At 46.8% G+C, this 14,734-nt stretch overlaps 1 protein-coding gene across 1 annotated transcript in view; it reads right to left on the minus strand.

Moving 5' to 3' along the window:
• The window catches only part of EXOC6B (exocyst complex component 6B), a 319,935-nt gene that overhangs the window by 185,259 nt on the left and 119,942 nt on the right, over positions 1 to 14,734 (minus strand). Inside the window, exons 7-8 of the mRNA XM_075855644.1 lie at positions 7,971 to 8,132; positions 7,151 to 7,219 (exon numbers count right to left, since the gene is read on the minus strand). Of these exons, the coding sequence (XP_075711759.1) occupies positions 7,151 to 7,219; positions 7,971 to 8,132 (231 nt within the window). The remainder of the gene's footprint in view (positions 1 to 7,150; positions 7,220 to 7,970; positions 8,133 to 14,734) is intronic.

A 14,734-nucleotide genomic window follows, 5' to 3' on the forward strand; every position in this document is an offset into this window, starting at 1 on the left:
AACCTGAGCGACACATCATCATTCTCATCTACGAGGAAGGACGAGGTCCTAATAACTCTGCCCCTACTCCCAGCCAGTGTCCTTTACCAGAGACCCCACCAATCCCCACGTACTGCCATTGATAAGAGCACACCCACCACCACACCTCCCCCACCTCAATCACAACAGTGAACCCCCAGTCCCCTCCGCTCCGTCACTGACTGGAATCTACAAATCCCACCACTCCGCATACCCACAGTACACCTCCAGTGCCCACCGCTCCCCATCCCCACAGAACACCTCCAGTGCCCACCGCTCCCCATCCCCACAGAACACCTCCAGTGCCCACCGCTCCCCATCCCCACAGAACACCTCCAATGCCCACTCCTCCTTATCTCTTCTTCATTGTCATTTATTTCTTGCGATACCTTGCACAAATAGTAACAGCGGTCAGTATAAGCTGTAGTGCTCAGCACCAGATGCAGGGGGCGCTCTGATGACAGAGACAGAACTCCTGTCAAGAACCCAGCAGGGGGAAGTGTCAGAGATCGACACAGGACTGATGTCATCAGCGTTGGACCATCCGAGGGCGGTGGAGGTCGAGGCATCTCAGACTTGGAGACAACGCTCTCCAAATCAAAGTCTGAGAAAGCGGCAGCCGTCTTGGATCCCAGACAGTGGGGACTGGAACGAGGGAACGGAGCCAGAAGCAGGCAAGATAAGGCGACCATGTGAATTAACTATAACTTTGCAGCATATATATATACACACTGGAGTGTTGCTTTAAGGAGTAACACAGATTAGACTGATTCTGTGGCTGACACCAGCGAGGTGCACGCAGATATCCACCTGTTACAGTCCATGCAGGCCTCTTCTCAGCCACTTCAAGTTCATCAGCCAGTGCTCCATTAACCCCGGCCTGACCCCCTCTCTCCCTCCGCTTTCCCTTGCTAACCTTCCTGAGAAAGTTCAGGGTTTCCTGCAGAAGTCTGTGGCCGCCGGTGTGATAATGTGCAGCGTCTTATTTACAGGTGCCTGGAGTCTGACCGCGCGCTGAACTCCTTTCTTTACAATATGTGAACTCCTGCCCCGCTGATAAGCCAGATAGATCGGGGGTGACTACAGGGTCGAGGGAAAAAAAAAAAAAAACAACATAAAACAAGGATAATAAATACTATAATAATGTTTATGCTACACAAGGCTTTTCATCTGCAGGGCAAAAGTTCAATCCGGACCCTTCGGAAGCAGCCGTTGATGATTATGAGGAGTATTTGTGAGGCTCGTGCCCGAATGTTTCCTCCAAGAAAACAAAAGACGCCACTTCCTTGTGCGGCAAAACAGGATTCGGCCCATCGCTCAGCGCAGCCTTATCTGCGGCGGGGTCACCGGCGGGCCCAGTATGGGAGGACATCACAGCATTTGGGTCATCTTGATATCAGGGTTTGTGAGTGCACAATTCACGGCACAAAACCAGAGCAGAAGAAAGGACGGAGAGCCGGGGGGGGGGGCACATTGACCCCGTTTTCACTCCATTTGGCAAGGGACAAAGGACGTCCGAGGTACAATGATCACATTCCAAAACATTCCTCAGACGGGGCACATTCTTCCTGCGAGTAAACATGACGCTTACAATGAGACGTTGGCTTCGGACAGGCGGCACGCCAATTAGTCTGACGTTTGTGGCGTTAACATTGGAGGCAACGTAACAAAACGTCTCGATGGCCGACGCGTCGGAGCTGAAACCCGGAGCCCAAATGCTGCCAGAATCTGGAGCTGGATGTAGCTAAAATGTGAAGATCTCCAGGGGATCGATATCCTAAAGAGGTCCACAGGCGGAGGATGGATCTTCTGCCTTTTGTCTCCATTGCTTATATAGAGTCACGGTCCTGGGGTATGTGGACCCACTAGGCCGCTCCGCCGTAGCGAAGTGACAGCCGGCCAAACAAGTCTATGCAAAAGTCTTCACAACAAAAGTACCTGTAAGAGTCTGGACAGACAAGAGGTTAGAAGACGCTTTGCCACAGATGGTTCGTGGCACAGATGATGCTTGACGTGGCAGACGATATACACACTCAACTCCAACAATAGGCTTAGGTTCAGGAACCAACACAGCAACAAGATACAGGAACACTGGGAGCAGGATACAACTAAGGGACCCTTTGGCATGATGATTAGTTAACATTTTGCATGTGTGTGCGCTGGCCCTTTAAGGCTGTGGACGTGCGAGCACCCCGGGGACACTGCCGAGAAGGGTGGCCGCGTGCGCTGGCGTCTCCGGGGAGGGAGACGCTGGCAAGAAGTCAGAGGTCTGCGGCCGTCAGGAGGTGAAGGAAGGCGGCGGTTACATATAGGGCTAATATAGTATATAGGATTGTAAGCACATTAATTCTGGCCCTCAGAAGCTCACAATCTAATTTCCCAAAGTGAAGCAATCGTGCACACAGGCTAATTGGTTTCCTATGTAATTGGCCATATCTGATGTCGCCCCAGATTAAATTCAAACCCGGGACCCCATGTTCAAGGCAACCGTTCTGAACCCGGGCGCGCCGTGATGGGGGCTCAGGCCGGCGCGCCGTGATGGGGGCTCAGGCCGGCGCGCCGTGATGGGGGCTCAGGCCGGCGCGCCGTGATGGGGGCTCAGGCCGGCGCGCCGTGATGGGGGCTCAGGCCGGCGCGCCGTGATGGGGGCTCAGGCCGGCGCGCCGTGATGGGGGCTCAGGCCGGCGCGCCGTGATGGGGGCTCAGGCGGGCGCGCCGTGATGGGGGCTCAGGCAGGGGCGCCGTGATGGGGGCTCAGGCAGGGGCGCCGTGATGGGGGCTCAGGCAGGGGCGCCGTGATGGGGGCTCAGGCAGGGGCCCTGTGATGGGGGCTCAGGCAGGGGCCCTGTGATGGGGGCTCAGGCAGGGGCCCTGTGATGGGGGCTCAGGCAGGGGCCCTGTGATGGGGGCTCAGGCAGGGGCCCTGTGATGGGGGCTCAGGCAGGGGCCCTGTGATGGGGGCTCAGGCAGGGGCCCTGTGATGGGGGCTCAGGCAGGGGCCCTGTGATGGGGGCTCAGGCAGGGGCCCTGTGATGGGGGCTCAGGCAGGGGCCCTGTGATGGGGGCTCAGGCAGGGGCCCTGTGATGGGGGCTCAGGCAGGGGCCCTGTGATGGGGGCTCAGGAAGTGCCCTGTGATGGGGGCTCAGGCAGGGGCAGAAACCATTAGCAAAAAGAACCATTGTGAACCCCAATACAATACCCAGTCACATGACCCCGAGGCATCATAGAGGTAAGATCTCTAACAGCACCAGCAATATATCACCTTCATAGTCAGAGTGGACTGTTTTGAAACTCAAAAAGTTCTCCGCCTCCATCTTTACACGTTTTGGGTCCTGCCAACCCTCCTGACCCCTTTTGTGCCCTCATTGCACTGACAATCTGGCAGGGCTCGGGCAGACTGGTTCCTCAGCTCCATGTTGGATTTGCACTGTGCTGCCGGCATTTATACTAAGGCCCCATGCACACGAACGTGCTCTTGCGGCCGCAATTCCCCCGAAAATCCACGGGACAATTGCGGACCCATTCATACCTATGGAGCCATGCACACGACCATGGTTTCCACGGTCCGTGCATGGCCCAGGAGCCCGGACCGCAGAAAGAACGGGCGTCTTATTACGGTCGTGTTCTGCGGTCCAGGCTCATTGACAATAATGGCCACGGCCATGTGCACGGCCCGCGATTTGCAGGCGGCTTGCGGGTGACACTCCACCCCCGGCCGACCTGAAAATCACAGACGTGCACATGGCTACGGACGTGTGCATGAGGCCTAAGTCAGTCCCAATCTCAAGATGCGGTATAAGGCCCTGTTCACACTGAGTTTTTTGCAGGCAGAAAATTCTGCCTCAAGGCAGATTTTGATCTGCCTGCACGCCGTTTGCCACGATTTCGCTGCATTTTTCGCCCGCAGCCAAAAACACAGCGAAATACGCTTTCTCTGCCTCCCATTGATGTCAATGGGAGGCCAGAGACGTAAACGCCCGAAGATAGGACATGACGCATATTTTTCCCACAAGAGGTTTTTCTGCTCGCGGGTAAAAAAACACCTCCGTCTCCCATTGAAATCAATGGCAGGCATTTTTGGCCGTTTTTTTGGCGCGTTTTCCAACACGGTTTCCGCGTCAAAAAAACTATGTGTGAACGGGGCCTTAATCAGATTTTTGTAAATAAAAATAAGGCGCAGGACGTATGTAAGGGGATTTAAATTAAGCGAAGTCTGAGATACCCGTGCATTTTCACTGTTTCTATTCTTCTTAACCGGTCACCAGCATTTCACCTGTTGATCTCTCCTCACCCCTCGCTGGCCGCAGCTGTCAAAAGTTCATTAGCGCTATCCCCTCTCCTAAACTCCTCCTCCGGCCGTAACTAACGGTCTACAAACCTTCTGCGCCTTTCATGGTAATAATCCGGCAGCCTCATTCGCTCCTCTTCTTATGCCCGCCCACTGCCAAAAACTGTTCCGCCCTAAATGCCGAAATTTCGTCTGAGATAGCGCGCACGCGCCAGTCGCGTATGGTCCGACAACCTTCCCTGCTTCGTCCGGACGTCTCCTCTAGTTACTGCGCACGCACCCGTTGTGCGCACGCATCAGAACAGGACATCCATGCGCAAGCGCGGGATTTCATGTGTGCTGGGGGGCGGAGCGAGGGGCGGGGTCAATCGAAAGTAGGGAGGCGGGGTTAACTCGGAAAAGGCTTGAGGGATGAAGATATGACTAAAAGGTACAGAGGCGACTTAGAAGATAATTATAGGTTACATAAAAAGGATTTTTCACCCACTACCACCAGGTATTGCCGGTTTAATAGGTGAAATGCTGGCGACAGGTTCCCTTTAAGGATTGACTGTGCAACGAGAGTGGGAAAGAGTTACTTACCCTATAATATAGGGTATGGCTGCCAACCTCAGCTACGTCTAGAGGCCTCGGGAGTTTTGGAAACATGTTAAAAAGATAGAACCAGATAAGTCCCAGTCCCCCCTTGAATACACAACTGGAAGGAGCGCGCTGGTGCATGTAGGTCGTGCGATTCACCGCCAGATACCAGTAGAGGCAGACGGGATGATCGGGATGCTAAGTTATGTACAAATAGTTGCCAGCCAGACCATGGGGTTCTTATGGGACATGAACCATTACTGACAAGCAGACAAAACATAACGTCTCTGGATGGAGGGCAAACGAGACGAGACTTGACACCTGCCGAATAAACTCGGGGGAACCCCTACCCCCGATGCTGAGAGACGAGACAACAAAAGGGACGTAGATTCAATGCAAACCAGTCCACGACAACAGCGCAACCCAAATACAAGCCGGTAATAACATGTTGCTGTGTCCGTCGTGTGATCCCGGCAGAGAAAACACAGTCATGACATCCTAATTCTCATCAAACAAGCTTTCTTCTTCAGGTTTCCACAAGGATTCCTTCTGACAGATGAGAGGAGTTTGCAATCGAACAGTCATTTATCAAACTGAGCGCGCCATTCACGATGACAAACCACCAGCCTCGTCCAAGCACCAGCTAGTGAACGTGTCGATTTCTAGAATTGACGTTGTTGTAATAAAATTCACATGAACGAGATTCTGCCCAGACACGTAGGCGTTGTACGGGGAAACTACTAAGTCCCCGTCAACATACCAAAATCCAGCTCTGCTACATGCCCTGCCCTATTAGACATTGAAGGGTATTTTGTGGCAATTTATTACTGCTCCAATACATCTAAAACGAAAAATGAAGCAAATTGTCCAGATTAAAAAGCTCCTACCGTTTTGTGTACACAGGTCCTATGCTATGTAGACTTACGTCTTTCAATGGTTACAAAACTACAAAAAAAAAACCTGAGTATTCTGATATTACAGTCATGTGCTACTTTCTTATGGTTGACCCCTCTTCTATTGTCTGTAGGTTAGCGAGGAGGGGGCAGAGGGAGCTATTGCTCACTGTTACCAGGGTATGAAACGTCGCTATTCACAGCTTTAGCAACAAACTATTGAGCTGTGATACCAATTAGAAATGAAAATACTGTCTAGTATTGCAGTAATAATTCATAATTGACAAGAATTTTTACTAGCAGGCATTCTGAGTCACCCGGTGTTCCTGTCACTGAATGAAATCCCCGGCCATTAATAGTCAACAGTATAATTAATAGCAATATTACAAATGCTGGGAGCCAGGGTTTGGTTTTATTACGAAACTGTGATTCCCCTGGAAGACAGACAAATGGAGTAATGAGAATTAGCCTTGAAGCGTTACGATCACCGAGAGGTTATTGTATTTCTCCAAACCCCACTGAAACGATTCCGGGAATAACATCACAGGCCTCATATATTCATCAAATAATGAATGTGTTTCATGTGTGTCAGATGCCATCAGTCAGTAACACTGGCTCAGTTGGAATATAGAGTTAGAGAAAAAACAAACGTTAAACAGCTTTGAGGGGTAGTGTTCGTGCCCACTACGGTCCCTAAAATATAAGCTGACTTTGAACCTCGCGAAAGGAAAAGTCTATTAATTTAAAAAACTAAATAAAAATGTTCCATGTCTAGATTCTAACCTACTCAGAGTTTAATTTAAAAAAAAAAAAAAAATTGGGCACAGGCTGCAGAGAATAGAAGTCATAGACGGTACTCTATACCCATAGTCACACTGAAGATAACCAACGTAAATTTTACCCACAAAGCCTGACATAGGACTTTGCATGCATTGTAGCGACCTCTGTTGGACGGTTGTTATTACTACACTTCAAAAAGTTCCACCAGCAGAACGTGCCCATGGAGAGAAGTAAACCATGGGCTTATAAAATCTGTTACTTCCAGTGTGTTCGTGGATTTTTTGGGACGGTTGATTTTCAGCCAACTCAAGTCAAAGTGACCTGTGCTATAACCAAACAGCCTGAGATGCCCATTCGGGCGTACACTGGGTGTTACATTGCCCATAACACCCATATCAGGTCCCAGACACTCTCTATATATACATACGACAGGCATTTACAGGTTTCATTTATGTTTGTTGTAACTAAACATTTTAAGTATTATTACTATACAAAAAGTTAGAAAGTTTTTGTATCTTGGGTTAAAGCTATGACATCGGTGTATAACGCTCTCACAATGTTGAACCTTGTATCATGGTGTCCGGCACTTACCAGCACGGTGTAGATGTGTAAGCAGCGGTACACTGGTGAAAAATCCACCAAGTCTTGAGTCCCTGGTGCCTGTAAGAGATGAGGAGAGTCCACTTGATGCAGAATTCTCTGGTCACCGTTGAAATGACAAAATTACCCATCATGCACATCCTTACTCATCAATATGCTCAGTAGGGCCCTGTTCACACGGCGTGTATTCAAAGTGTTTTTGACGCATTTACGTGCCGAAAAATGCATAAAAAACGCATGATTTAAGCTTCCCATTGACATCAGTAGGAAAGCGTATGGTTAGCGAATACAATGAGTTTGTTTTTTAAGTGCTTAAAAAACACATCGGGTAAAAAAAGAAGCGTCAGGTCAATTCTTTAGCGTCGAAGACGCACCTAATTCCCATAGTCAATGGGAGTCCTAATTACGCACCAAAAAAAGCGCCGAAAACGTTCACAAAACGTGTTTTAAAAAGCGCTTTTAAAAAACGCTAGCGTTTGACACGTTAACACCTCAGGTTTTTTCGCGCCGTGTGAACAAGGCCTTAGAGCATAAAAAAAGCATGTTTTTTTACACGCGTGTTTAAAAAACGCGTCGGGTGAAAAAAGCGCCAGGTCAATTTTGCACTGAAATCGCGGCCATTTCCCATAGTCCATGGGGGTCCCAATTACGTGCCCAAAAAAGCGCAGAAGACGCGTCAGAGACGCCTGTATTTTAAAAAGCGCCTTACAAAACGCAACAGTTTTTGACACGTTTACACGTAGTCTTTTTTTTTTTTTAGCGCCGTGTGAACGATAAGTGCCCCGCCCCCCACCATAGGGAATTATTTTACCTCTTCATCCTCTTCAACCTCCAAGATTCCAGAGTCCTGGTCAGACATGGGGCTTGTGCCGTTCACCTCTGGACTCAGACAGAAGTCCTTCTTATATCTCTTTCCCAGGATTCCCTTGGTTTGAAGGGTCAATATTTTGTCCAGGCTTCTCTGCTGTTGAGCCTAGGAAGAAGATAGCATGCATTATAGTAGGTGTCTGTTCACACTGTGATCTAATAACCTGAAGATACAAACTGTAATACACGGTGGACATGGACGAGCAATAGCGGGTCTATAGATACCAGCCGAGGATACGGGATATTCTCTACTTGTATACTGAATCCCAATTAAAATAGCGGCCCTCGTCCAGTACTGCAAACTAAGGAGCTTAAAAGGGTTCTGCGCTTTGGACGATACCTGAATTATTTTAATATACGTTTAAAAAGACATGAGCAAACGAGTGCCGATCAACGAGCTGTCTCGTTGATCGGTGATCGCTGCAAGGGCCAAAATCGGCAGGTGTAATAGCCTTAAGTGTTCAATTTCCCTACAGCACCACCACAGGTGATATTAAGTAATACACAATGTAAATCTGGACAGATAGCATCTAATGGTTTGGGATTAAGGGCGAAACAGATAAGGTGACAGCACACGGCATGCTCGGAGGCACAGGGTACATCAGGCTGGTGACTGTACAGACTGCCAGGTCTATCACCGAATATAACAGTGCCCGATCATGAGTATTGGGAGCAGGATCAGTGGGTATAGGTTATGAGATGCTTTCTGCTGCTCTGGTCAGTTATCTGAAGGCAGTGGCCAGACATTGTTATGATGAGGTCAAGGTCCCTGCGTGGTCACCGAGGGTAGATTACATCTATGCTTAGGTGCTTGGAAAGCGAAGGGTGGCAATTACATGGGCCAAGCAGGTGTCTATTTACATGGGGCTGCACGGCGCTGCGCTCTACCCTCAGTCTCATGCCTGGGGAGACTTGTAACCCGAACAAAGGGCAAATGTGCCGCATGAGGCTCCTGACAGGCCATGTAAAAGTGTACTGAACAATTACAGAAGAAAAGCTCCAGAGCCGAGGCCTGCGCAACTCCACGGGGAGAGGGAACGGGGCAAGATCAAAGGTTGGAGAAGTAGAAGGCGCACAGCGATAGCCAGACACCGCCTGGAAATGGCTCCCTGGTGTTTCTAGTCTATTCATAAAAGCTGCAGAGATGAAAAAACCCTAAGTGCTTACATACACCAGACCCCGAGTGCCCCCCCGGTCACCAGGAAGACTGCGCAGTATTAACCCATCGTCAACCAGACACCGAGTGCCCCCCGGTCACCAGGAAAACTGCGCAGTATTAACCCATCGTCAACCAGACCCCGAGTGCCCCCCGGTCACCAGGAGGACTGCGCAGTATTAACCCATCGTCAACCAGACCCCGAGTGCCCCCGGTCACCAGGAGGACTGCGCAGTATTAACCCATCGTCAACCAGACCCCGAGTGCCCCCGGTCACCAGGAGGACTGCGCAGTATTAACCCATCGTCAACCAGACCCCTAGTGCCCCCGGTCACCAGGAGGACTGCGCAGTATTAACCCATCGTCAACCAGACACAGAGTGCCCCCCGGTCACCAGGAAAACTGCGCAGTATTAACCCATCGTCAACCAGACCCCGAGTGCCCCCGGTCACCAGGAGGACTGCGCAGTATTAACCCATCGTCAACCAGACCCTGAGTGCCCCCCAGTTACCAGGACTGCACAGTATTAACCCTTCTCCAACCAGATCCCGAGTGCCCCCCGGTCACCAGGACTGCACAGTATTAACCCCTCTCCAACCAGAGGACGACACCTCATAACCGGACAAGAGTGCCCCCGGTCAGCACAGTATTAACCCTTTTCCAACCAGAGGACGACTTCTCATTACTGGATCCTAAATGCAGCCGTTCGCCAGGATGACTACAGACCATCGGACGCTTATCAGAGGAGTAAACGAAACAATTAGAGCCTTTTTGATGACAAGTACAGTGCAAAATACCCTTTCTGTTTCAGAAGATGGCACTTCATAAGATTTAGTCTGTTTGGGCACACTAGGGCTACTATAAAATATTAAACCATAGTCCTTCACGGATGTGATCCCATGACCAGACCTGGGGTACATCTGAACACCCTACAGCCTCTTCCCTGCAGACATCAATAGCAGAATACAGGGGTAGTTAATGTTCATTCAAGCTTATTACTCTCCCCACAAAGCTCTCCCCAGTGCTGCACCTCCTTACATCTCCCCCCTCATCTCTGTCTACCAGCCTACCCGTGCTCTACACTCTGCCAACGACCTCAGATTAACATCCACCATGATCAGAACCTCCCAATCCCGTCTCCAAAACTTCTCTCGTGCTGCACCCGTCCTCTGGAACGCACTACCCCAGACAATCAGATTAATTCCCAACATCCACAACTTTAAACGTGCCTTGAAAACAGATCTTTTTAGACCGGCCTAAAACATTCCCTAATCGGACTCCTTTCCTTGGCCCCACTATTACATTAGTCATGAGAACATGACCCCCTCATTCAGCAGTATCCCCCACACTCCCTGCACCCTAATACACTTTATGTCGGTCATACACAGATACTGGCTGGTGACAGGCGCAGTTTTAGGTTACTACCCCATATGTATAAAAGATGGCCGGACCATTGTACTGAACCAGCACTTTTACATTTTGTGCCTCCCCTATTTCCTCATAGATTGTAAGCTCTTGTGATCAGGGTCCTCAGTCCTCTTGTTTGAATTATTAACTAGTCTTTTCACTATGTAATTGTCTGTACATGTTCCCTCTGAACTGTAAAGTGCTGCGGAACATTTTGGCGCTATATAAATTAAGATTATTCTAATGAGGTATATTCTGTGAGGCGGAATAAGCACCTGTGGTCACATGCTCTCCGAGAAGTCTATTCATAGAGGCTATAACTTGGCTCCAATTAAAGCTAAAACATCCAAGACAATTTAATTTATATATCTAAAACTTAAATTCTATTTGGAAATGTTCTTCATACAATGGTCACCACATGTGGCATATGCATTGTACAGGGTGGCATATGATCAGTTCTTTCATATTAATTTGGAAGCCAGTGACGCCACCTTGTGGGTGAAGGGGTCCACGCAACCCAATGATTCAATAAAATAAGTTATAATTATGGATAGGTTAGAAGATTAGAGGAAAACGAAACTTTCCCTTGAAATTTCTACAATAAATGTTCTTGCAGTAATTATTATTGCAGAGCACAGGTCAGACCCGAGCACCAGCTGCCTGTAACCCGGCTGATAAATGAGATTTGGTGTAGGGTTTCATTCGGGGCAGTAACCTCCCTGGAGTAAATATACAGAAGACCAGAGGAGGGCCCAAGGCTGCAGGGACCACTCTCACTTTTGCTCTCGCCACCACGTATATCTGTATACATGTGATCGGCGAGTGATCAGGCTTCTCTCCCTGGTAATATGTCGTTTGGGGGCTCAAACGCCTCTTTATGGATAGAAATGACTTGCCCTGTGAACTTCAATGGTGACACTCATTTATCTACTGCTCCCATTAGTGGACATTGGTCAAAACTGGTCATACAGCTCCCTCTGCTGGACAGAACACTAACTGCACACAATAGGAATGTTTTCATAGAAACTTGAAATATTGACAGCAGGTCAGATCCAGGCCCAAAGGCTCATCTGCTCTGCTCGTATACTTATATACAGCGGTAGCTCAGATACATACAATACATGCCGGAATCGGCTGCTTCTGTGATTAAAATATTTTTGATTGGTTCATGAACATCTTAATGAATACTTTCAGACACGGAAGTTTTACCATGTAGTTGTTCTAGAAGTCTTAAGGTCACAGAGGGCTCCTGCTTTAGTAGACCCGGCCCATCCGAAAATTGAATGGCCAACACAACACTATAATTCGACTGCAGCAGCCGCACATATATAACGAGACATGACCCCCCCCCCCCCCATCAGAGTTGATGGACCAGCATCGATCAGCTGATCGCCGGGCATGATTCTAATTAGGAAGAGGTGATCTATTCCAAAAAACCCTTTTAATCATTTAACTTTCTGAAAGCACTCAGACACAGAAGTGATGAGGCAGGAGGACGACAGGGGTAGTCACTAAAGTGTAGCTGAAAGGAGAGGAGCAAAGGGCCAGGACTCCCCTGTGATTCCCAGGAACTCTGCTTGCTTCTACCATACATCTGCCTCTATGGGTTTATGTCTTATTTACATTCACCTCGGCCCTCCCGGGGGTAAGACCTGCAGAGACCCGGCTTCTCCTGATAGGAGTTATACCATTCTCTCAGCACCGCCACATCCATCATGTAGATTTGATGACCTTGTCATCACCAATGAGGATGTGGTCAATGTGAGGTGGGACAGACCCCGGTCTTATAGACGTGTGTGTGAGACTTTTCTGCAGTGTAAAGTCAACAGTCATTCATCTGCATCACCCAGCTGTTATATATTCTCACCATACAGGCATCCGTCAGCCACATATCATATCTACCATTCATCATATACCCTTCATTCACTCACAGCAATCATTTACATTCAACCATATTGATCACTCGATTGATTCTCAAGCAGCAATCTTTTATTAAATGCACATCATGGCAGTCATTCATCATATACCCATCATTCATTCACATAACATAGCAGTCATTCATCATATACCCATCATTCATTCACATAACATAGAAGTCATTCATCATATACCCATCATTCATTCACATCACATAGAAGTCATTCATCATATACCCATCATTCATTCACATAACATAGCAGTCATTCATCATATACCCATCATTCATTCACATAACATAGCAGTCATTCATCATATACCCATCATTCATTCACATAAGATAGCAGTCATTCATCATATACCAATCATTCATTCACATAACATAGCAGTCATTCATCATATACCCATCATTCATTCACATAACATAGCAGTCATTCATCATATACCCATCATTCATTCACATAACATAGCAGTCATTCATCATATACCCATCATTCATTCACATAACATAGCAGTCATTCATCATATACCCATCATTCATTCACATAACATAGCAGTCATTCATCATATACCCATCATTCATTCACATCACATAGTAGTCATTCATCATATACCCATCATTCATTCACATAACAGTCATTCATCATATACCCATCATTCATTCACATCACATAGTAGTCATTCATCATATACCCATCATTCATTCACATAACATCGCAGTCATTCATCATATACCCATCATTCATTCACATAACATAGCAGTCATTCATCATATACCCATCATTCATTCACATAACATAGCAGTCATTCATCATATACCCATCATTCATTCACATAACATAGCAGTCATTCATCATATACCCATCATTCATTCACATAACATAGCAGTCATTCATCATATACCCATCATTCATTCACATCACATAACAGTCATTCATCATATACCCATCATTCATTCACATAACATAGCAGTCATTCATCATATACCCATCATTCATTCACATCACATAGAAGTCATTCATCATATACCCATCATTCATTCACATAACATAGCAGTCATTCATCATATACCCATCATTCATTCACATAACATAGCAGTCATTCATCATATACCCATCATTCATTCACATAACATAGCAGTCATTCATCATATACCCATCAGTCATTCACATAACAGTCATTCATCATATACCCATCATTCATTCACATAACATAGCAGTCATTCATCATATACCCATCATTCATTCACATCACATAGCAGTCATTCATCATATACCCATCATTCATTCATTCACATAACATAGCAGTCATTCATCATATACCCATCATTCATTCACATCACATAGAAGTCATTCATCATATACCCATCATTCATTCACATAACATAGCAGTCATTCATCATATACCCATCATTCATTCACATAACATAGCAGTCATTCATCATATACCCATCAGTCATTCACATAACAGTCATTCATCATATACCCATCATTCATTCACATCACATAGTAGTCAATCATATACCCATCATTCATTCACATCACATAGCAGTCATTCATCATATACCCATCATTCATTCACATAACATCGCAGTCATTCATCATTCACATAACATAGAAGTCATTCATCATATACCCATCATTCATTCACATAACATAGAAGTCATTCATCATATACCCATCATTCATTCACATAACATAGCAGTCATTCATCATATACCCATCATTCATTCACATAACATAGCAGTCATTCATCATATACCCATCATTTATTCACATAACATAGCAGTCATTCATCATATACCCATCATTCATTCACATAACATAGCAGTCATTCATCATATACCCATCATTCATTCACATAACATAGTAGTCATTCATCATATATCCATCATTCATATCACATAGTAGTCATTCATCATATACCCATCATTCATTCACATCACATAGTAGTCATTCATCATATACCCATCATTCATTCACATCACATAGTAGTCATTCATCCGCATAGATCATTCCTTCACATCACATAGCAGTCATTCATTCATATACATCATTCCTTCACATCACATAGCAGTCATTCATTCATTCATATACATCATTCCTTCACATCACATAGCAGTCATTCATTCATTCATATACATCATTCCTTCACATCACATAGCAGTCATTCATTCATTCATATACATCATTCCTTCACATCACATAGCAGTCATTCATCATATACCC

The sequence above is a fragment of the Rhinoderma darwinii genome, chromosome 1 (assembly GCF_050947455.1).
Source record: "Rhinoderma darwinii isolate aRhiDar2 chromosome 1, aRhiDar2.hap1, whole genome shotgun sequence".
In the NCBI taxonomy this organism is placed as follows: Eukaryota; Metazoa; Chordata; class Amphibia; order Anura; family Rhinodermatidae; genus Rhinoderma; species Rhinoderma darwinii.